The 25,055-nt window shown below is 35.4% G+C and overlaps 1 protein-coding gene across 50 annotated transcripts in view; it reads left to right on the forward strand.

Annotated features, from left to right (window-relative positions):
- Positions 1–25,055, forward strand: part of ANK2 (ankyrin 2) — a 683,028-nt gene that overhangs the window by 594,721 nt on the left and 63,252 nt on the right. For 45 of the 50 annotated variants that reach the window (XM_063663998.1, XM_063664003.1, XM_063664006.1 and 42 more), the window contains 4 exons: positions 7,973–8,045; positions 16,131–16,275; positions 22,582–22,684; positions 23,391–23,494. In XM_063663998.1, the coding sequence (XP_063520068.1) occupies positions 7,973–8,045; positions 16,131–16,275; positions 22,582–22,684; positions 23,391–23,494 (425 nt within the window). The remainder of the gene's footprint in view (positions 1–7,972; positions 8,046–16,130; positions 16,276–22,581; positions 22,685–23,390; positions 23,495–25,055) is intronic. The other 5 variants (XM_063663999.1, XM_063664014.1, XM_063664022.1 and 2 more) reach the window with 1 other exon arrangement.

Genomic DNA, 25,055 nt, shown 5'->3' on the forward strand with positions numbered 1-25,055 from the left:
TGCAGTTTTAAGCAGAGTGGCCTGTGATTTATTAATGAGCTGCAAGGACACAAACTGAATTTAGATGGGAGAGAATAGCACTGCTTGTTTTCTGAAGCAGAATCTTAAAACCTTTGGCCAGTTCACCACAATATTTTTAAAGATTTAAAGTATAGCTTTAATAAATTATATAGGAGAAAAACAGGTCTTGTCACTGCCTAGCACCATACTTGTAGGTCACCATATTTAATGGCTTTTTCTTATTTTATGATTTCTTATACCAGGAAAATCTTCGTATTAAGGACCTACACATATATGCCACTTCATTTGATATCTTTAAAACAAGGTGTACATCACAATACGTGAAGCCTTTAGTGTCAAGATTGGCCAAGCACACCTGTTCTGCCATTAGAAGTCATGTTTTCTCTCAACTTTTTACCTTTTCCCTGTTCTGGGAATAATGTATGTTTATTTTATCAAGTTATCACTAGATGGCAAGCTTGTATCTCTTGCTATCTTGTGCCTACTTTGCTTCCATTCATTTCATTAACTGATTTATTCCTTCATTATTTATTGGACATAAAATATGTGCTAAGTTCTGTGCTAAGTGCTGAAGAATTATCAGTGGTGAAAACATTACTCCTCCCCACCAGCAACTTCAGTGTCATGAGAGTAGAGAATGAGACTCAGGCTTGGTAAGAAAATAAATTCATATTTTACTCAACAAAACTATGGAACTTATATGTCTGGTTTCAAAGAGATCTCAGGTTTATAGATAATACTTAGGTGAATGACTTCAAACAAACATCTCTATTTAAAAAGAAGAGCAAATAAGCATTCTCTGGTTTGTCTCTACATACTATAATTGCTGTCTCTAAATAAGTTCTCAGTGTCCTTGTCAGAAATCAGATACAAGATCATCTCTCTACCACATCTAGCTCTGGAAAAGACGGGATGAAAATTCCTTTTAGAACCCTCTGTGAGCTTTTTTTCTTTTCTGGTAACTATTATTCTCTACATTCTGTAGCTGAGCATTGCTCCATCAAAAGTCGCTATACTTAGAATTCAAGTTTCTAGGTGAAAAGCCAATAAAAATAGAAAACATAACAGCATTTCTGCTTTCAGTTAGGACACTAAGAAATCATTGTCCACATGAACTAAACAAGTATCTCTGTTATCTAAATGGATAGTTTTAGTGGTTACATGTTTCGATGCTGGTCTCTCTTCACTGTCTGCTGCTCTTTGAACTGGTTTCTCTTATAATTGTGAGCTTAATTGTTTGGTGAAATGGAATTTTGGGGTAAGGATTGGAAGAATAGACTCATTCTCATCTATTCTGGGAGTCTTCTTACAATAAACTTCCTCTCTTTGGAAAGAGATTTTCAATCATTCTTTTCCCACATAATATTTTTTCCACATAATGTATTGCTAATGATATTAAAAACAGTAATATTTAAGTTAAAAAATATGTAAGGCATTGAGGGAAGATCTAAACTTCAAATTTAGGTTGTTGGGTTTTAAAGCCCATGTTCTTAACCTCTCTGATATAACTGACTTTGGTTTTGCTGAAAACAGCTTAATAGGAATTTTGTGAAGAAACTGTTTTCACCTAATTTTCAACAAAAAGAAAAACCACTTAAATAGTGCTCTTTATTGATTTTTATGGGAGTGTGATATTCAATATCATTTTCAAAAATCTACAGTCACTAAAAATAATTTGAAACTACTGATGATAGCACAATAGACAACTTAATAGTTAAGTAAAATTAATAAAAGTTAATGTTATTACCGCTTAAATGCAACAGTTGCGTTACACCTGCACAACTGACATATTAATTTAACATGAATTGGATTTGTATGATGTGCCATATGAGCAACCATGTAGTCCTTTTAATCAAAGAAAGTTTCCTTTCCTATTCTTCCTTTTGAATTCTTTACCCCAAAGTTTGAATAAAGTCATTGTGTAGAGACCAGAATAAGGCAGTAGTTTGTAAAGGAAAAACCACTTCTGTAGAAACTTCTGAGACATTTTGGAATCGTGGTTTGTTTCCTTAACCTTTGCTTTTCCAACTTTACTTTGTGAGATACAGCAGGGAATATGAGACATTTTAGCATTCTCCTGGGATTACAATCACTATATGTTTGCCAGAATGGATATCAGAATGGTAGAGACACATTTCTGGTGACAGAAGCCAACAAGCCCAATCCACTAATGCAGCTTGGAAGAACTGTGACATATGACTCATCCTTCCACTAATTGATCAACCATCATCAATTATTTCTATTATTTGTATAATCTTAAAGTGATTGTGTTTTATGTTGCATATAATTGGTATGCAGACCATAAATTACTGAATAAATTAGTAAAATAAAAATATTATATTATATTATTACTTGAACATTAGGGAATAATTGTTCAGTAAACTACAGAAAATGTGAATATTCTAAGTCCTAAATCTTACCTGATGCCATAAGTCAGTTAGCATGAAAATCAGGGGAGGAGGGGATAAAGAGGAGTTGTCTAATGGGTACAAAAATACAGTTAGATAGAAGGAGTAAGATCTAGTGTTAGGCAGCACAACAGGCTAACTATAGTTAACTAAAATGTATATTTCAACATAACTAGAGAAGTGGATTTGGAATGTCCCCAACTCAAAGAAATGATAAATGTTTGAGGTGATGGATATCCCAATTACCCTGATTTGATCATTATACTTATGTTTGTATCAAGATATCACTTGTACCCCGTAAGTATGTACAACTATGTATCCATAAAACTTTAAAAATTTAAAAAATAGGAGCCATAAAAATGGCAATACAATAAATACTTGTAAAGTCATTTGACACCTTTTGAGGTAGAGCCAAGACCTTTTCTTTAAATATAGGTCCATCAATTAGAAATTAACTTGCCATTCTTGCACAAAGAATATCAATACATATTATATTATATATATATATGCTATAATATGTATATTTATATGATATTTTTATGTTCTGTGTACTTTCCTTTTCTTTCTTTTTTTTTTTTTGAGACAGGATCTCACGCTGTTGCCCAGGCTGGAGTGTAGTGGTGCTATCACGGTTCACTGCAGCTCAGGTGATCCTCCCATCTCAGCTTCCAGAGTAACAGGGACTACTCGGGAGTAGTAGGTGGGCAGGTACCGCCACTCCTGGCTAATTTTTGTATTGTTTTGTAGAGACAGGGTTTTGCCATGTTGTCCAGGCTGGTCTCAAATGATCCACCGGCCTTGGCCTCCCAAAATGCTAGGATTACAGGCATGAGCCCCTGCTGTGTATTTTCTTAAAAAGACATACTTAGTGCATAATCTTTTTAAACTTTTGACATGTTTTTTCAACCTGTCATAATTGTCTCAATTACATCTAATTGGGTATTACTTTCAGTGACTCACCTTTGTTAGGACTTTAAAAAACATCTACCCTAGTTTTTCTAGAAAATAAAACAGTATTTACATAATATTTAATTTAGTTATTAAAGTTATATTAATATGTATGATTGGTATAAGTATGTTTAGAAACAAAAACAAGTTTAGCTTGAACTCCATTGATGGAAGCTATGGATGTGGGCATTAAAAGGTGGCATCATAACCAAGATCACTCAGTATGCCGTGGTGGCTTAGTGATTATGTGATATAAATGCAATTGTTGACCAGAAGGATTGGCTGAGTGAGGGTTGGCTAAGTGAAGATCAGTTAAACACACAGTTTCTTTTGCATAGAACAAATCAGATATTGACTACTATTTGTAAAGCAGAATGTTAAGAACTCCTACTTTATTTTCTACATTTTTCATATCGTGATTAACAATATAAATTCATTATTAAATCTCTCTTCCATCTATTATGTACTATTTCTTTTGCCATATTATCTGATTTAATTATATCCCATTAAACTTATACTTAGTATCCTACTCATTTTAACCTTTTAAGTAGTTTCTAATCTTGACCATGGTATCTTGGATTCTGTAGCAGAAAGAGATGTCCATGATCATTTCACTATAGCCTTGTTCTCTATGTACTATTCAGAGGTAGTTGCATAAAACCACGTTTATGTTTAAATAATCAAGTTTTCAAAGGACATTTTGTTTAAAAGGAAAATATGTATTCATTTCTTGTTACATTATACATATGTAGGACTACTTATTTGCCATCTATTCAACAAATATTTACTGATGGCCTTCTAAAGGTCAAATACCTTCTCATGTATAAATGATATTATATTTACCACATTGCATATAGAGGCCATTTTTAGTATCTATACAGAAAAATATCCATGACCAATATGATCACAGTGTATTACTTTTTCTGTTGCCACATATATTTGCTGATAATTCTGATAGCACTCAGTGACCAAACTGAAGTAAATCATTGTTTCCACTCTTACAAGTACAAAGAAAATATAGTCCCATTATCAGCACCTGAAAATAGAAATTGAGACTACCAGGCAATGAAACTTAATCATTTAAAAAGTATCTCCAGCAATTATTTTCAAACAGAGAATCATCTCCTTATTGAAATGTTTACTACGAAGGACAAATACTCTAAAACATTTCTGCAAAAATTAACTTTCTAATACAGTCTAATATAGTAGACATCCTTTCACATTTTTAAATATTCCCAAAAAGTTGAATAAAGGTCAGCCATGGTAGCTCACGTCTGTAATACCAGCACTTTGGGAGGCTGAGGTAGGTGGATCACCTGAGGTCAAGAATTCGAGACCAGCCTGGCCAACATGGTGAAGCCCCATCTCTACTACAAATACAAAAATGAGCCAGGCGTGGTGGTGCACACCTGTAATCCCAGCTATTCAGGAGGCTGAGGCAAGAGAATCGCTTGAACCTGGGAGGCGGAGGTTGCAGTGAGCTGAGATCGTGCCATTGCACTCCAGCCTGGGCAACAAGAGTGAAACGACGTCTCAAAAAAAAAAAAAAAAAAAAAAAGTTGAGTAAGATGTCATAGTAGGGTAGTCTCTATGTTATATTTTAAATGCAAATCATTTTCCTGCAATTTATACACTTTCCCTAATACAGGAAAATGAATCTCAAATTGAGCTGCGCAATAAACCCACCTAAGGAACCTTTAAAAAATACCCTGGTCCCTATTATAGCTGAGCCCGATCCCTATGGATTTTGATTTAACTGGTCTATGATGGGACCCAAGCAACAATATTTTTTAAATTTTTCTAATAATTGTAATATGTAGCTATAGTTGAATACCACTGATACAAAACATGGGCTATAATTTATTGGTGTTAAATTTCTAAATTAAAATTTATAATATTAAAATAATAATCAAATTGTATATTATAATAGTCTTTTTGAGTTTGTTCATTCAGCAAATATTTATCAACCACTACTATTCTCCAGATTTTTGGATGGATACTTTTGTTTTTCCTGCAGCATTTAGTTTGCTTTCAGTGAATAAGACACTGAATAAAACTATTTAAACATCACTAGAAATATGCAGGCAAGCTGAATTTACAACCCTTGTCTCCAACTGTGCCTTCATGTGAGTAGCAGGAGACTTTCTTTACTTTCTCTGTTTCTTCATGTCTTTTAACTAAAATTCCACCCAAAGACAATCCATTTCATCATGATATGGATTTTAAATTTATTTTTTGCATAATTTAGTATTAACAAGTTTTTGATATATATTTGAAAACCTCCTGCTATGTTTCAGGTGCTGTGGAAACAATCTTCCTCTTAAATGACTCACACTCTCATGTGGAGGCAGATAAGCAGAGAGGGCACACACAGTGCGTAGTGTATGACACAGCACACACGATGCTCTAGGAGTACATAGCAGCAGATAAACACAGTTAAACAAAGACATTCACTGGGGAGGATCAGGGAATGTTTCTCCAAGAAAGTCACGTCTAACCTGAGCCAAGAGAAGAGGGGAAAGAAGATTTCTGGTAAATGAGAGAATATGTGGAAAAACTCAGAGGCATGAGAGAACATGACCTGTCAAAATAAAGGCAGCTCAACACGATCGTAGCATGGAATGAGAGATGAGGCCTTGCTACCTCTCCCTCTTTACTGAATCACAGGGCTCTTCTGAGCCAGTTTAATCAGTTTTCTGAAGAAAACAAAGAGCCACCAAAAAGCTCATGCAGTATCACGTTATGATCACACAGACCTTATATATGTATATAGTCAGAGTTGTTCAGTGGAATTTGATTAACCAGTTGAATTTCTTTGTAAATATATTCGAAGTTATCTACTGCTTTTGGAAAGAAAATAATTGATGATAGGTTCATTATAGCCTTTCAAACAATTATCTAACATCTAGGCCAAAGCCTGAAAAACTAGACAACCTATTTTTTGTACTTTGATGGCTTTAGTTGAAGATGTTACTCTTATGTCAAGGGATTCATTTTCTTTTAAAGTTTCCATGACAGTGTCAATTGATGCCGTTAATGTATTTTCACTACAGAAACTGAAGGTTTGAATTTGAGACTCAATAGTCTTTAGATGATGCTCAAAATAATAAGATTTGGATTTTTATGTTTTTGGGCTACACGTATCTTTTATTTATTTATTTTAGTTGGCAAATAAAAATTGTACATATTTATGGTATACAACATGATGTTTTGATACACACACACACACACACACACACACACACACGTGGAATGGCTAAATCAAGCTTATTAGCATATCTATTACCTCCACATACATATCCTTTTTTTTGTGATGAGCACACTTAAAATCTACTCTCAGCAATTTTCAAGTATATACTACATTGTTATTAACTATAGTCTCCATGTTTTACGATAAATCTCTTGAATTTATTTCTCCTAACTAAAATTTTGTTATCTTTTAACCAACATCTCCCAAATGCTCCTCCCCCTTCCTTCTCCAGCACCTGGTCACCACCAGGTGTCTATTCTGTGCTTCTATGAGTTTTTTAGATTCCACATATAAGTGAGATTATGCAGTATTTGTCTCTATGTCTGGCTTATTTCTGTTATTTTGAAAAATCACTGGTATATCTCATGTCTAAGATAATGCCAAGCATGCAGTAGACATTCAAAATTTTCCTTGAGTGCATGAATGGTTATAAAAAGTCCAGAGGCTCTTCACTTTTAAGATGCATTTAATACTGAGTTACAATAATCATAATAAATTACGCTAGCTAATATTTATGGAGTGCCAACAAATGCCAAGCACTATTTTTAGAGCTCTTGCGTATATTACATCATTTAATCTTCATAACCATTTTATGAAGTACTTTTCTATCCTTTATTTATAGTTGAGGAAATTGAGGCACAGATAGGTTAGGGGACTTGCTAAGGCCTTATAGGTGATAAGTGATGAAGTTAGAATTTGAACCCAGGCAGCTAGACTCAGATCCTTGTCTCTTAACATTACACTGTACATGAGGAATGAAAGGCAGTGGATTGACAACCTTGGAGAGCTATTGCATAAGGCAAATAAGCAACAAACCAGAACTGTAGCCCAGTGAAATATTAAAGAGATGATTTGATCCTCTGATCCCAGAAGAGATGTGTCATATTTTCTGCCCGAATAGTTTATATCTTTCACATTATTTACAGCTTCTTTTCTAATGGCTTTGCTTTTAATACATTGCATATGTTCATTGCTTCTTTTTAAAGCTTTTCTGGAAACGTCGCTTAGTTCATTTTAGGGAAGCTTTGAAAATATCAATCTGCTTTCTCAGTACAACTAATTATTATTAATAATACCATTGCTAAAGAATTTATTTTTCAAATGAGAACTCAAAATAATGAACTGTCTCTTGTACAACTTCTCTGGCATAAATGATCATTTATCTTCAAAAAGAACAAATGAGTTTTCATGAAAGCAAATTTCCAAAATATACACGTGGGAAAGATGCCGTAGTCACGGCTCGATGGCTTGCTGCTGCTGTTGAGTGTGGCCTCCTATGTGATGCTTTTCATCTTTTGTTTACTTTTGGTTTCAACTTGAACATTAATGATTTTCGTTTTTCCAGACTATTACAGAAAAACACAAACTAAATGTTCCTGAGACGATGACTGAGGTTCTTGATGTTTCTGATGAAGAGGGTAAGACTTCTATTCAATCTTCTGTGACACCTGTCATGTTCTCACACAAGGGCAAATCGCCCTTTTTTTCAGAGACCAAGCTGGTTATGTGGATGACAGAATCTTAACATTTAAAGTCACTTTTTCACCTTTGTTTCAATACATTTACTTTTGCCATGGCAGCAGGGGCCAGGGGGCAGTTCTGATTAGTGTATTTTTTTCTGGTATTATTTCTTTTTCTAGCATTATAATTAATGGGATTAAATAATATGACTGGAAAAGGGGAAAAACTGGAAACTGGCCATGTGTTAAAGTAGCTATATAATAACACAATTGTTATTAAAATATGTTTGAATTATGTTAAAAAATCTTTTTTTATTCAAATGCCTTTAAGTAAAGATTTTAAAGTATACTCCATCAATGAGTGTTCTTCAATTGAGAAATCTCTGTATTCTGGTTGGTTCATATGTACAGAATATATTTTAAGCCCAGAGGAAAAGAGCCTTATAGAAGGTTTAAAAATAGTACAGCAGGAAGTAGTACAAATTCCATAGAAGAATGTATTATTTAAGTCAGAAAATGTCCCCTCTATAATTTTAGAGTGGATGAAAAATGATCTCAGGCAATGGCTTCCTAAGTCCTGGGAAGCCTGCTTTCCAAAAAGGAGCAGTGGGGACTGCCTGGAGTGGGTGTGTGACATTGGGCTAGAGCTGGAGATGGGCCAGCTGGAGGGTGTCCGGCTCCCTATCTCTACTTCAACTAGAGTAGCTGACTTTTCTTCATTTTGTATTTTGAACTTCCATGTAATATTCCACTTGGATAAAAAAAATGTGATACTAAAAATCATGAAAGCAGCATATAAAATGTGCAAGCATTTCTTTATGAGAAGATAGAAAAAAGAAAGAAAAAAAATCACGCAACCAAGTTTCAATAGTGCAGCTATTGGTCCAATGAACATGATTGAAAAATTACCACCATATAGGTACATGAAAATGTATGTTTGAAAAATTATTGCTATTAAGAATGGCACTAGGTTTAATACTCATTGCTTTTACAGAGAAATATTAAAGATGTTTCTTTAGGTTCTTCAAGATAAAATCGTAAGATCAGACTTTACATTGAGATGTCCTTATTTAAAACCAACTTGTTGAATCACCTATTGGTAATAGGTATTGAGTTTTCTCAGCTTTTATAAAAATTTATGACAAGAATGAACAAATGTTGGATCAATGTATTATTTTGAGTAAATTCAAAGGTATTCCCAAGGCCAGCAGTTCCAAATATTTAGTATAATTTTGTGTTCTATCTGAATACTTGCCAACTAGTTCTTAGCATTCCTATATGCATATCATATTTTGTTTTGTGGGATCATCTTTATTATCTTTACTTGTATGTTGAACAGCTCTTAAACAGTTTGGTGACCACTTTATTGATGGGGAGGCACTTAGTGATTCAGGTACCCTTAGAGGATATTTTTGGAGTGAAAGCTTTTCTTTGCTTTTGATTTTTCTTAACTGGATAGAACAACTTGCTTAAATCTGTGTGCCTAATACTAATCTGTTTCTTTTGAAATAGCATGTGTAATATGAGTGGAATTGTATATGTGTGCATTTGAGTGTGTGGATTTTATTAACTTAGAAGCCTAAAGTCACGAATTGTTTGTACTGTTAATGATTTTGCAACTATTATTGAGAACTGCTAACATAATTATATAATCTAATGAACATTATATAAATATTTTTCCACAACTAATATCTTTTCTTAGAATATAAATTTAGAGAAAAGTAATTCTTTGGTTAGTTGACATTGAGCTAGCATGAACATGATAATAACTAAGACCGCTTGAAATGAATGCAGTTGATATCACCCCCTTGGTTGATGATATATTTTAGGTGTGATTAAAAATATATTAATAGTGATGTGATTTTTAATATAGCTAAGAATAGAAATAAAGTAACATTTAAAAATTATTTAGGGTGAATTTGGCATATAAGGAAAAATGAACAATGTAAGATATTTTATCTAGTAAGAAGTTTCCAAGGTACACGTGGTACCACTTTAAGCAACTCTATTACATGAAAATTTAAATTTATAAATCAGATAAATTGAATAGTGATTATTTAATTTAAAAATAGCCCTTTATTTACAAAATAATTGCTGGAGAATTCCATTAGTTAATATATTTAAAGTATTTAATATTGAGTTTATAAAAGAAATTTATAAAAAATAGCCTCTCAGATCTGCCTATTGCATTAAATTAGATAAGTTATAACATTCTGTACTTTCATTATTAAAAATGTTATATATTAAATATTACTGGTGATAAGAACTCTTGGTTTGTGAAGAATATTGGTGAATGACCAAGATTATCTTTTGTGGTAAGAGAAGTCCATTTTTAGAAATAGCTAAAACTTAATAATATTTCTTTCCCAGAAGAAAATTCAAGTTGAATAATTTTCATGTAAAGGATCTATTTGAGTATTGGTAAGTAACTTTTTCGTGGAAAGAATTAGTGTGAAGGAAATTGGCTGGTTGACATTGCCAATGCCAACTCTTTAATGTTTTGTGAGGTTAATATGTTTTTATGAAACCTGCTATCATCCACATGGACACAATGCAGCCGCATGTATTTGAAAATTGTTAGCTAATCCCTGTTTTCTCTACAGTCTATTGTTTTATTAGTAGTAATAGTGTATCGATACCCAAAAAGAGTATTCAAACTCTTGCCATTAAGAATGGCACTATGTTTAATACTAATAGCTTTTAAGGAGAAATATTAAGGATGTTCCTTTAGGTTCTTCAAGAATAAAATCATAAGGTAAGACTTTACATTGAGATGTCCTTACATTGAGATATCCTATCAGGCTAACTTGCTGTATACATATTAAAGTAATCTGCAATATCCACTCATCAATCCAATTAACAAATAATGAATATAATGTTATTGTGTGGAAAGCTCTGTAACTGATGCCACAGTGGAATCAAAGGTGAGCATGAAGCACGCCTTTAGGAAGCCTATATGGAGAAATAATGTATATATTAAAAGAAGTATAATGTAAGGCACTATGTTGTCAGTTTTTCATATCCACTTGGGGAGATCAGGAGCTAGATATACCTAATACAGTCTCATGAACATGCTAAGAGATGAGAGATTAATAACAGGGCGCATAGATTTTAGGGATTAGATAAGGAACAGTATGGGAAAGTCTTGAGATAGGAAGGTACAAGAGAGAGACACAGAGTGGCAGAATCCTCCAGTCATTCGGTCTGCTGATGCTTAAAAACATACCAGGCTCAGTTGTGGACTGTTTGAATTCTTAACTGAGAAGTCTGGGAAACACGATACCTTAAAGATTTCAATTAATGATAAAAACATTTAAAACTGTTTTTACAAAGATTTAACCAGCAGTGGTACATAGAAGAAGTTTATTGAGAAGAACCTGGAAGGAAGCAGAAATCTAAGAAAAGAGAAAGCGTTTACTAAATCTCTATAATGCTAGGTACATGTTTCATTTAATCCTTATACCATCCCTGTGACACAGGCTGTGGATATCATTCCACATATATATATATATTTTTTCAGTTAAGGAAAGACTTATTTTTGGAGAACGAGGCCTAGAGACATTGAGTAGTTTGTTCAATAGCATGCAGCTATTAAGTGGTGGGTGTGGAATCAAAACCTAGTATGAAAACTATTGTAATAGCACAGCCATGATATAAATAACATCCTTATGGAGGAATATGGCAGTGAAATGCAAGGAAAAGACAGAAATGGGAATTCAGTCTAAGAGAATTATAGCATCCAGATTTAACCAAAGATGTGAAGGTAATCGTCTAAGTCTTCGTAGGATCGTGAGTTGATCCCTGTCTTCACTGACTCGGCTTCCTAGCCATGAATGATGAGGTGGGGCTCAGAGATTTTGGCATCTGCCAAAATGCCCATAGAAATGTGACTCATGTATGCCTTATTCTCATGGATTCATGAGTGGGTGGCTTGTGCATATATCTCTGCTAGTACTCTGGAATGACGTGTACTAGTAGTCAAGAGAACTCCAGACTGGCTGAATGTTGGGATGAAATATAGAGGCGCCTTCTCCTTTGAAACACTCGCTTCTGTTGTGAGCACTTAACACTTAGTGGGGCTCTTCATCTCAGGTTTTAGCCCTTTTTCCATGTCTCAGCAGGAATAATACTTGCTTGAGTGGGAGTGGGTTCCGTAACGTTTCAGAGAATCTCCTTGTCAGCACCGTGAGGGGTTGTCACGAAGGGGAGCCATTCCACTTTTTTTTTTTTTTTTTTTTTGAGACAGAGTCTCACTCTGTTGCCCAGGCTGGAGTGCAGTGGTGTGATCTTAGCTCACTGCAATCTGCATCTCCTGGGTTCTCCTGCCTTTAGCCCCCTGAGTAGCTGTGACTACAGGTGTATGCCACCATGCTAATTTTTATATTTTTAGTAGAGACTGGTTTTCACCATTTTGGCCAGGCTGCTCTCGAACTCCTGACCTCCGGCAATCCACCTGGCTTGGCCTCCCAAAGTGTTGGGATTACAGGCATGAGCCACTGCGCCCAGCTGCTGTTCCACTTTAAGTTATTCCCATGCTATTGTCACCTGTGTCCTACAGGGGTTAAATATACCACTCATTATCACTGAGGAATCTTGTGTTTTCTGGGTATCAAAACATCAATTATACATAAAAAGCCTGCAGTACACTGATGCTTTACAGTTAGTAGAAAACAGTTTTCACAAAATTGTTTGGAAACATTGGACAATAAAACAACAAGAAAAAGCCAAGTCATAAACCTGGGAATCATCATTCTATTAAGTGAGTAAATGGGTAACAATCGGAAGGAAGTTATTCCAAGTATAGGAAATAATAAAGAAATTCATTTTAGGTTTGTTCTATAATGTAAAAACTAAAGGTTGCTTTTGGTTTTGTTTTGTTTTCACATTGAATAAGTAAGTTGAAAAAAAGAAAGTATATAATGATTCTCTTAAAGCTGTCTGAGTTGTACAAAATTCTTTCCAAGTCTAATGGCACTCTATTCAAACAAATAAGAGCTAAAGCTTTTAATCTGGATATTATTTTAAATCATCTTTTCTCCCTCCTTGGCTTGGGCAAGGAAGTAGTTGTGCTATTTGCTCATGTAGGGAATTTTCAAAGAGAAGCACATTGACAAGGGGAGGGGTAAAGAAGATGAGTTCTGCTGTGGACATGCTAAATCTGAGATGCTTATAGAAAATTTAGGTGAAGTCCAGAAGGCAATTGAAATATAGATACAAAATTCACGAGAGAGGTCTGGGACCAATACAGATCTGTGTATTGTTAGTGAACCGCTAAGTCCATGTGATAATATGTGAAATAAGAAGAAAGGGCAGATGGAAAATATCAACATTTAAGAGAAGTAGAGACAGGGAAGAAAGGCTCAAAAATATAGGGGGAAGACCAGGAGAGATTTGTGTCAGAGAAATTAAGGAGAATAGTTTTACAAAGAAGGAATCACTTTTCAGCCACTGATTAAATTAGCTGAAATTAGCAAGCATCTGCTTGATAAATTTGATTGTTAACAAACAGGAGTCAGAGTGTGAAATAAAGAAGGTCTAAGAGTTTGGGAAAGAAGCTACCATATTTCAGAGGTGGCAGAAATATGGATATTTTATCCATGGAAGGGGAAAGACCTCCATAGGATCTGTAACAGAGGAGAGAAGGTTGAAGATGAAGGGCCTAGCAGACAAGGTATCTAGGAAGATGGGAGGGGATGAGGCTTTGGAGGCAGGGATGGGCCAGCTTCACACTAGCAGAAATCTTCTCACCCACCAAGGGAAGCAAGAATATGACTGTTATTTCAGAAGCTCATTAAATACATTTAAAGCTTTGATTTGTATGCAGAATTTTCCAGTTATAGACCAAACTGGGTAATTTTTTTCAAAGTGATTTTTCACATTCTGTTAATTTCTACTTGCATTCACTTTCCATCTTTCACTGCTGGTATGTATTACTGAATAGCATGATTTATATACAACTAACTGTGTTCGAGAGAAATTTTATATAGCACTGACAAGATTAGTCCCCAGAGAGGTGGCTTTCCAGCTAATGCCAACACTGGGATAGGATTTAGACACTGCTTTCAGCATTTAGGGACTTTGCTTCTTTGGGTCATTTCTCTCTGAGACATAATCAAGACATTGACTATATACCTAGGGCCACCATACGTGTATATGAAAATGCTAAAAATTCACTTTAAGTAGCACTGAACCTAGCAGCTGCCTTAGGCAGATAGCATCATAACAAAACCATCAAAATGCACAAAATAAGGGAGACTGTAAAGGACATTCACTCATGAACTCAGTGTAATCAGAGGTGGTTTGTTTGTTTGTTTGTTTGTTTGTTTGAGACAGGGTCTCACTCTGTTGCCCAGGCTGTAGTGCAGTGGTGCGATCATGGCTCACTGTAGCCTTGACTTCCTGGGCTCAAGCGATTCTCCCACTTCAGCCTCCCAAGTAGCTGGGAATACAGGCGCATGACACCATGACCTGCTAATTTTTAAAAATTTTTAGTAGAGATGAGGTCTAGGTGTTGCCCAGGCTGGTTTCAAACTTCTGAGCTCAAGCAATCCTCCTGCCTCAGCCTCCCAAAGTGCTGGGATTACAGGTGTGAACCACTGTACCTGGCCAATCAGAGATTTTAAATTTTTGTCTTGTCACCGGAGTCACAAAATGTTGATATATTTGATTAAAAATATACTCTTCAAATGTCTTTCTATCTTCTAATAAGATTCTATTCACACGAGAGAGGAAGGCTGGGTTCCTTTAGTTGATTTGCATGTTCTACCTGATCAAACGCTGTGTCTTGCTCCTTCAGATGTAGAGTCATTCCAGCCAGACTCTCTTCTTTTATCTTTACCTTTCTCACCTTTTCTTTCTTCACCCTTATAAACCTTCCTCATCCTACCAAGGTGTAACAAGAGGGAAAGATAAATGGGAGAAATAAGAAAATTTGAAATGTAGGCCCCATTTTATTAGGGAGTTTTGTGGATTTTTAAGAACCAAGAAGTTAAAGCTTATTTTGAGTTGTATTTACTCCCTGTGACCATCTTGGCTGCTGAGAGACAGCGGTGAGAACTGGCAAATTAGGAGAAGCAAGATGAAATGCAAAAGCAAACAGACTCTGAGGAGGGACAGGATGCTCAACCTGAGTAGTATTCAGAATTTGGTGCTGGAATTTTGGGGAGTAGGGGTGGGGTAGAAGACTGGGGGAAAGAAAGAGTACATAAGCAGACTTTTCTTTTTTTTGAGATGAGTCTCACTCTGTCACCCAGGCTGGAGTGCAGTGGCGCAATCTCAGCTCACTGCAACCTTCACCTCCTGGGTTCAAGCAATTCTCCTGCCTCAGCCTCTCAAGTAGCTGGGACTACAGGCACGTGCCACCATGCCCAGCTAATTTTTGTATTTTTAGTAGAGACGGGGTTTCACCATATTGGTCAGGCTGGTCTCGAACTCCTGACCTCAGGTGATCCACCTGCCTCAGCCTCCCAAAGGGTTGGGATTACAGGCGTGAGCCACTGCAGCCAGCCAACTTTTGGTTTTTAAATAATCTTTTTGGCTTTTTGCAAGGGATCCATAATATGCAGCTTGCACTGTGCTGGTATTATGTGACAGAGTCTGTATTAAACCATCCCCTTCACCTTTTCATGAATAAGAATAGATGTAGTCTCCTGAAATGTTAATAAAACTCATATTTTTTTCTGAAAGTAATGTAGGCTTAATCCTAAAGCAGACTATGCCTATGTTTTGATAAATCTATAATTAGAATTCATCTTAGAAGTTTTTTCTCCTAGAAGTAAACAAGGGATATCCAAACTTAATATTAAAAGAATTAAAATTCAAGTGATTACTTCTTCTTGGTAAGTACTAAGAAAATGAATCAAATGTTGCTTCTCTAAGTTTTAGCACTGTATAGTTGTTTGCTGGTGTTCTGTGTTCTAGTGTGCAGTGCAGTTTCATCAGAGTCAAGGTAATGATGTTGATGCATTTCACAATCATGACCATATGTTGTAGTTGATATTACATTCAACGAATAATCCTGCTTCTTCCTCTGATTGTTTCAAGGTGATGACACAATGACTGGTGATGGGGGAGAATACCTTAGGCCTGAGGACCTAAAAGAACTGGGTGATGACTCACTACCCAGCAGTCAGTTCCTGGATGGTATGAATTACCTGCGATACAGCTTGGAGGGAGGACGATCTGACAGGTATCTCATAAAACTTGTAATTGATGTCAGCCAGAAGTATCTGCAACATATTTTTTATGATGATGATAAAAATGTAGATGCAATTATTGAGCATTTAATAGGTACCTTATTAATCTCAGCAGTTAGCATGTTATGTTTTTCCATTGTCTAACAACTTTAAGATATGCCCATTTTAAAGAACAGAAGACTGAGGCCTAGAGAGATCAAATAACTTGGTAAAATCAAACAACTAGTAAGAAGCAAAACCATCTTAAATAAGAGCTCTCATCATTTAAATGTGGCATTTTTCATCACTGGCCACTTTTTCCTCAAATTAAAAGGACAATTTTGCCTTATAGACATTCTTACTGAGCGGCATCACAGACACTTTGAATACTCTTCTGCCCCCACTTTTTTGTTAGTAACATAATTTCTGTGAACAAAGTATGTTGTGAGGCTGAATTAAAAAGACATACATTCAGAACAGAACTGCCTGGAACTGACTTTTTCATGAAAAAGAATCTGAACAGAATCCCACGAGAGCCTGGATACAAGAAACAATCCGACCAAAATCTGAGGGAGCCCAGCGTTAATAGACAAACCTGGGAGGTTTATATAATATTCTGAGATCTATGATCAGTGCTCCTCTTTGTTATTATTAACTAGCACAACTGGCACTTGTTATTTTTTTACGCAAGTTAGGTAATGACATTCTGTGGTTCGTCATCCAAAGTATGCCTGATAACTTAGGCCATGAATATGGATGCCATAGCTGGGTGCAGTGGCACGTACCTATAGTCTCAGCTACTTGGGAGGCTGAGTTGGAGGATCACTTGAGCCCCAGAATTCAAGTCCAGCCTGGGCAACATAGCAAGACACTGTCTCTTGAGACAAAAAAAAAAAAAGTAAGTTTGTCCACGTAGTGTAATGTATTCTGCTAATCAATAATCTCAGGTTTATAGTTTTAAAGTTGGCACTATTGTAAGCTATTTTATGAATATTCAGCATAGAGTCTAAGAAATAAATACCTTAAAGTCTAAGTGAATAATTAGCAAAAACAAACTTTTCTTGGGCTTTTTCCTTGAGCCCCAATGCCTTCTTCCACTATCTTTTTTTTTTCCTTTAGCAAGATAGGCTTGCTAACTTCATAGTCTAATGGGATGGGAGAGGGCATAAGCTAGTGGTACACATAGAGTGCCACTGAAGCCCTGAGGCTCTAGCTTCCTGGAGCAGATGAAACCAAACTGAGATCAAATAATGAGTAACAATGGTGAGGAAAAGTGGGGAGGGCATTTGAAGCCTTAACAAGGTCTTGAGCAAAGGCTCGCAGGGTGTATGAGAAAGAGGGGAATGCAGTGTTGCTGGAGTGTAAGTGTGGAGGACAGGAATTACATTTGCATAGCAGGTGGATCCTTCTGCCAGTGAGAAAGAGGATGAATTTTAAAGGAGAGTTTCAAAGGGCTAAACCTGGAGATTGCAGCCACTCTGAGAAGCAATTGTTCGTGTATTAACTGCAGGTGTCATGAGAGGACTAGCACTCTAACCTTGGTGATAGTCATGGAGAGAATTTCAGAAATAAAAAATTTGAGAGTTTTTTGAGACATGTGTAGGAGGCAAAACTAGTCAGATTTCATGATGAATTTCATGAGTTAGGTGAGGAAGGGGAAGGAGATTAAATTGAGTCCTTGGCTTCAATAACTCAGATAAAGGGGCTCCCAGAAGGAGGAGCCCCTCTGGAGTTCCATAAGCTGTCTTGATACATTGGTAGATTTGGACCTTATACTCTGAGATTCCTAAAAGATTTCAAATTTGAATAAAGTGTAATGTTGATGGCATTGCACAAATTGATGATAATCTATGAACAGTCTTATTATTGTCAACCATAAAGCTTCTATTTTTTGCGTGGTCTCCCTTATTAAGAATAAGTACTTGATTTGATCTGTTTTTCTTCTTTCAGAGTACTTAGGTTGAGGAAGAATTTAGAATAATACTTTCTATAAAACAGGATGGATGGCTTGAATGCTCCTGCTTAAATTCAATACTTTTCAGCACATAAGGTCAGGGGACATGAAACAAACAAACAAGACATACTGTGTTCTCCAGGTCTCCACTTGCATTTCTAGATCACTAGATGTATTCACCGTTTCCAAAATAGAGTGACAGGCAGCATCTCATTTTCATGGTCTTCTTTTATTTTTAATTTTGCTTAGGCAATTCAATATAAGTTACCTTTTCTCAGTGACCATTTTTTCCTTTGCATTATTTCTTTATTTGAATTGCTTTCACTAGCACCATGCCCAGGTAGGTATTAACAGAGCATGGAAACAAGCCCTGCCTAGATTTATCCACATTTCCCTGCTCACTGCTCAACCTGCGTGTGTGTGTTGCCAGGGGAGGAGGGGGGAGCAGTGGGGGAGTGGGGGGTGCTTATATTCTAGAATTATGGATTTATTCTAAAATAAATATTTTTATGTATTAAACTGAATAACTAGCTGAGCTAGAAGAGGTGAATATATTACTAAAATGAAAATCTGTGACATGACCCAGGTATTGTTTTGTTTCAACTAGCACAGCTGCACCTGTGGTTGATAACACATTAGCATGGCTTTCCCCAAACAACCCCAATTAGCCTATGTGTAGTTGGAGAAGATAGAAAAAATATTCTGATGCCTAAAATATGCATAGATATGGAAGAATACAAATACATACAATTTAATGTACATTAAATACAAATACAACCAAGTTATGATTAGTTGCATTTTGCATCTGTTTTATTTTATTGTAGCTTACAAATTAAAAATGCTTTCCAAATTCAATGTAAAATACTAAATAATAATGAACCACAGAAGCTTCTTCATGTCTTAAAGCAAATTTATTGAAAATTGTGGATTTCTACTCGTTCAGTAAAGTTTGCCACTCCATTAATTGAATGTTTAATAAATATTACCGTTTACCAAGATAGTAATTATTATACTTTTCAATAAAATTACACTTTCATACCACCTATTATGTGTCCGTAAAGCAGCTGTACCATAGTAAAATAAAAAGTATAAACTAAGACCATAACAAAACCCCTAGTACATCCCCTAGATGAACAGCAAGTAAAACTTTACACTTCTATGGCTATGTTATTATACATTTATTAACTGAATAGCAGAACCATTGACTTAATTAAAAATTGGCAACTGTATTGGAAAATATTTAAACTTGTTTTTAATGTCTTAAATCAGAGTTAACAATTTCTGATCCAAGGGCTTAAATTATTCCAGACCTTTGTCGTGCTGGTTATATTATTTTAGTGAGAATAATTCTTTAGTTATTATTATTTTAGAGAGAATATTCTTTTAGAGAGAATAACTTCTCTGGTGTTGGAATGAATAGTCCATCTTTATTTCATTTAAGTAGATTATATGACATCATTTTTCAAAAAGCAGTTAGAAATGATACACATTGATTAAACAACCAATTAGTATTTCAGAAGGTAGTAAGTAAGTAGAGGAGGCTAGAATACAGCCCATAGAAAGGTAGAGACACTTCTATATATGGTTTTGACTTATTCATTGTTGCTCCCTCTCTCTGTCCAACTTTTCTCACTGTTTGTGTACATATCCTAATATCTTTCTCTCTCTAATCAATTTTTTGTGGTTATATATCACTTTGTCTCCTTCTTTCTCTTCTTATCCCTCTGTATTTCTTTCCTGTTGGGGTTTTAGGAAAGACAAAAAACACCAACACCTCTCTGTTCCTCTCAGTACAAAACCAATTGAGAGATAGACTCGGGTATCAACTAAATGGATATCAAAATTTCACTTGTATGACTGATGTACTGATTGCAAAGTGCGACTTTACTTTCATAGCCCAATGGGCTCTTTAATACCACATTCCTGAAGTAGACAGACTTGTCTACTTAGCCATAGTCACTCCTTGACAGTGGCAATTGAGATCTGATTGATTCTTTCAAAGTTTAGACCTTTGCAATCTGGCAGCCACATCACAAGGTTTTATTTGAGGTACCATTATTTACCATTCAGTTTGTTCTCATTCAAGCTAAATTTTCATTTTCCCTTGAGACCGGTGTTTCTGCTATTCCAGAAGACCATTGAGCCCATAGACAAGCCGTATTAGAAGTAGAAGAGGTTGGCTCCTCTACTATTTTCCCTTCCTTAGCCAAATTCAAAACAAAATGAAGGTGAATAGAATTTAAGAGCTGCTGATCTAGCCCGGGTGCAGTGGCTCACGCCTATAATCCCAACACTTTGGGAGGCCGAGGTGGGCGGATCATGAGGTCAGGAGATCGAGACCATCCTGGCTAACACGGTGAAACCCTGTCTCTACTAAAAATACAAAAAAATTAGCCGGGCGTGGTGGCAGGCGCCTGTAGTCCCAACTACTCGGGAGGCTGAGGCAGGAGAATGGTGAACCTGGGAGGCAGAGCTTGCAGTGAGCCAAGATCGTGCCACTGCACTCCGGCCTGGGCGACAGAGCGAGACTCCATCTCAAAAAAAAAAAAAAAAAAGAATTGCTGATCTCGTGCCACCTGGTACAAAACACATCCGAGTGGATCTTAGCTATCTTTGTGATTTACAGCAGGAAAACAAATTATCCATTCCACCAGCTGAGACAAGCTTTTGCTGAGATTAACCCTTTTCCCAATAATCTAATCCCCTATCAAAAGCTAAATGTAAAACCATCTGTAATATAAGTAGCCTCCAATTGCTGGAGCTAAAACTCTTGTTGTTGAAATTACTAAGGCTCTGTCAAGAGCCTCAATCTTCTCCAAGAGCCTACATCTTCTCCAAGAGCCTACATAACATAAAATAGTTAATTGTCAAGTTATATTTAGATTTTGTTCTATTATAAACACAGATTTATGTATGTGTAAATGCAAGGATCAGACAATCAACTCTTTTTATTCATGTCGTTTACCCTTTAAGACTTTTTTTGGGAATATACCTACATGTAAAATAAGAAGGAGAAGGTCCTGGATTACTATGAATTACCTACAAAGTGATGATTTCCTCAAAGACAACTGATGCGGGCTATGATGACACCTCATAGATGTGATAGTACATGGCTTACAAAATTAAATATACTTGCAAAATAAAGATAGTTTCTACTAATAAATATGCTAATTTAACATTTAGTCCATAATTCTACAGTGCTTCACTGGCCAAACACCTACTAGCTAAAAGTAAATGAAAGTTTGCTTCTATAAATATTGTGAAAGCTTGCCTATCTCTTTTTTTTCCCTTATGGGCTTTGGGCTAATATTTTGAACACAAATCTTTAATACTTGAACTAAAATCAGTGTATAAAATATAGCTTATTTAAGATACCAATCTGTCATTTGATTTTACAAACTGATTTAAAAGGAATGAGATTGCATCTATGCAAATGTCAAGTTTTACCTATTACATTTCAGTGTGTAATTTAGAACTTTGAAATTCAGATTTTTCAAAAATGTTATGCATGGTTTATCAAGGCCTAAATCCCATTTTGAAGCCAAACCTCATTTTTGGTCGGTGGCCATTGGCAATTTGTCTTTGTGCTGGCAGGTGTGTCTGTGTTCTGGGCTGGAGCTTAGAAACAGTTTCTTGTGCTCATGCATCTCATCACCACGGCAACCAACACTCTGGTGCTTCAGTCACCACACACAGGACATGCAAAGGGGACAGTGCTCTCGTTTGAAATAATAGCATTGTTGGAGTCACCAGAGACAAACAAGAGGAACTCCACTTCCGCAGGAAGCATGCATCTGGCCACAGTTCATTTCACTCTGTACCTTCCAGGGGAATGCACCAACATTCAGTCATTCACAGTTTAGAGAGGAGGAGAAAGAGGCATAGAGAGAGAACGGAAAATAATGAGCCAAAATGAAACTGGGCTTTCATTTTGTTCTTCTCTTTGAGGGCCATCTACTTTCCTCCTTATATTTTTCTTAGTTGCAGAGAGATTAACATTTAGCACAGATTTAAGCAATCTATCCTGGAATTATTTCCTGTGTGAATTTCTTGTACTGGCAGTAATAAACTACAGTTGCTGGTTTCGAACATTTCTGGGAAGAAAATGAATCAGATTAGGAGTATCAAATTTTAACTTCTGGATTCCCTTGTGCTCTTGCCATTGAGCGGTAGGAACCTGTCAAAGGATGTGTTAGTTCAGCTGTTGGACAAAAAGGTAGGACAACACAGAGACTTGTGTCCCCCTGGAAGTTGCCCTGTTAGCTAATAGCACGCTTTTTTCACTCTCCTGCTCGGCTCATCATTTTGTCATCCCAACCCTGCTACCGCTGTTGGTATATGCCATGGCCTCCTGCCAACCTACCAGCCTTCGATCCTTCAGTTCCGACAGGTCTCACACTCTGAGCCATGCCTCCTACCTGAGGGACAGTGCCGTGATGGATGACTCAGTTGTGATTCCCAGTCACCAGGTATGTGACATTTTGCCTTCATGTCTTTGCTTTCTGGAGAGCTTTTTAACATTATTGGATGTTAGAAATGTCCTGAGAAAGTTTTTAATCCCCCAAAATCATTCCCAATTCAGTTGAGAAGCTAGGATAAGAGATTTGAGGGTTTTCCTAAAACATGAAAAATGTTCACTAGATTTTTTCAATGAGCAGTGTTTTTCTGAAAAAGCATATTGCTTATTTCTTCAGCTATACTGAATTCTTCTGTGGAGATTATATATGAACATTATATTTTTAAAATAAAATCTCCATTAAAGGAAAAAGTGAAGTAGGATGCATTTAAGGTATAAGATGAATGGTACAGGTTAAGTTATATCTTTCAATATTTAAAATTGTTAGCTATGAGAAAGGCTTAAAGTTTATTCTGGAATATTTTAATTTTAGTTATGATTTTATCACTTTTGGTGGATTGGGTATAGGGAAATAGATGGATACCTACTGTCTTCAAAGACAATTACACGAATATAATCTTATATAATCTATTTAAATAATGCAGTTTAAAAGAGAATGCATTTTAAAAGATTCATTGTAAATACATTGGTTTTATATTTTTAAGTGAAAGTTTTCTAGGTTATACCACTTTCCAGTGATGCCACTTTTTATATTTTGTTATATTTTACTTTAATTGAAGCAAAATGTGTTTATTCAATCCAGTGTTCTTTGTGTTTAGGTGTCAACTCTAGCCAAGGAGGCAGAAAGGAATTCTTATCGCCTAAGCTGGGGTACTGAGAACTTAGACAACGTGGCTCTTTCTTCTAGTCCTATTCATTCAGGGTGAGTAAATCAATATTATGTATCCTGATTAAGAGGTAAAAAGAGATGGGAGTGAAAATAACAGCTTTGTCCAGTAGCTTTAGCTGGTGGCTAGCTTTACAGTGTAGGTGTCCTTTGTTTAAACTTGTAAATAACATTGCTTTATCCAACATGGACTCTATATCTACACCAACAAACCAGCAAAAAAGATTGAATTCAGCATTAAAAAAACTGACTATTGTTTTAAAACAACTAGTAGAATTGCGTCAAACAGCTTGCTACCTAACTGGAATATCCTAGTGGCCTTCCTACTATTCACGTACTGTCTTTAAGGCATCTTAAAAAGAGGGGCTGAGTCATTTGATTTCTAGAAAGTTTCTATTTATTAAGATTAGCTGATTGGTTCAATGAAATAAATGCCTTTCTCAGATGCTAATGCATTTAAAATAATGTTACAGAAGCTTGAATCACACAAATATATAGAGGAGTTTATACATTGTTTGAAGAAGGGATATAAACAAAAAGGAAATTTGAATGCAACCAGTCAGGTTCTCAGTTATCTTTTTAAAGTCATTCAGAGAGTATACACACCACCATTGAAGCAATGCTGCCTGTTTTTATTAACTCATTAAAAAATAGGAGTTTGAGTCATACTTTCAAACGTACTTAAAGTTGTTCTTAAGGTGTTCAATTATGTGGAATATAAATTCTTTAAGGAGTTTTAAATTGTAACACTCTTCCAATTTGTTCCTTACATATTAGTAGTTTGCAATAATATAGTAATATCATAATTATATATAAAATTTCTATTTTTTACTTAATTATTTTTAAAGCCCTATTTATATTCTATATATCAAAATGCAATATTTTGGTTTTAATTATTATCCCCAAATCCTTATCCATAAATCCCAGAACTATATTGAAAAGTAGATCCTTTCTTATTTTTATTATTCTAAAATATTCTTTATTCAGGAAAGAGTTCCAAGATATTTTAGTTAAACATTTTAGACTTCTTCAGCTAATCTTACACTAAGTAAAGGTTCATATAATAACATAAGTTATATAGTTATTGAAAACAATCCTAATACTCTTTTCCTTGTTAAATAAGTAGAGGCTAGTTCCTGATGCAAGAGTTATTCATGAGAATAAAAAACAAATTACACTTCATTCAAATTTACTTACTTTTTTTTAAAAAAAAAAAAAAGCTATAAATTACTAAAAAAATACAACATTGCATTCTGCTAATGAACTTCTTCACAGTGGTAAGAAGGAAAAAGACCTGGATGTAGAGTATTGTAGGATCATAGAGAAGAATCTAGAAATCATAATGAGGTGTTTAAAGTTCATATGCAGCCTACAAAGTGATGAGATGGTTTTAGGTAAAATGTAATTGACTAATAATAACTGAATTTACACAAGAATCTGTGCATGCCAATACTTCAGTTTTCAAAATAAATCATTTATATTTTGAAAAAGGAACTTTTAAAAGAAGTTCTTTCATTACTGAAGGGCAGTACAATAGTCTAAGTACCTCAATTACACCCCAATTGTGTACAACTAGATACACCTATAAGTAATTATG

The sequence above is a fragment of the Pongo pygmaeus genome, chromosome 3 (assembly GCF_028885625.2).
Source record: "Pongo pygmaeus isolate AG05252 chromosome 3, NHGRI_mPonPyg2-v2.0_pri, whole genome shotgun sequence".
Classification (NCBI taxonomy): domain Eukaryota; kingdom Metazoa; phylum Chordata; class Mammalia; order Primates; family Hominidae; genus Pongo; species Pongo pygmaeus.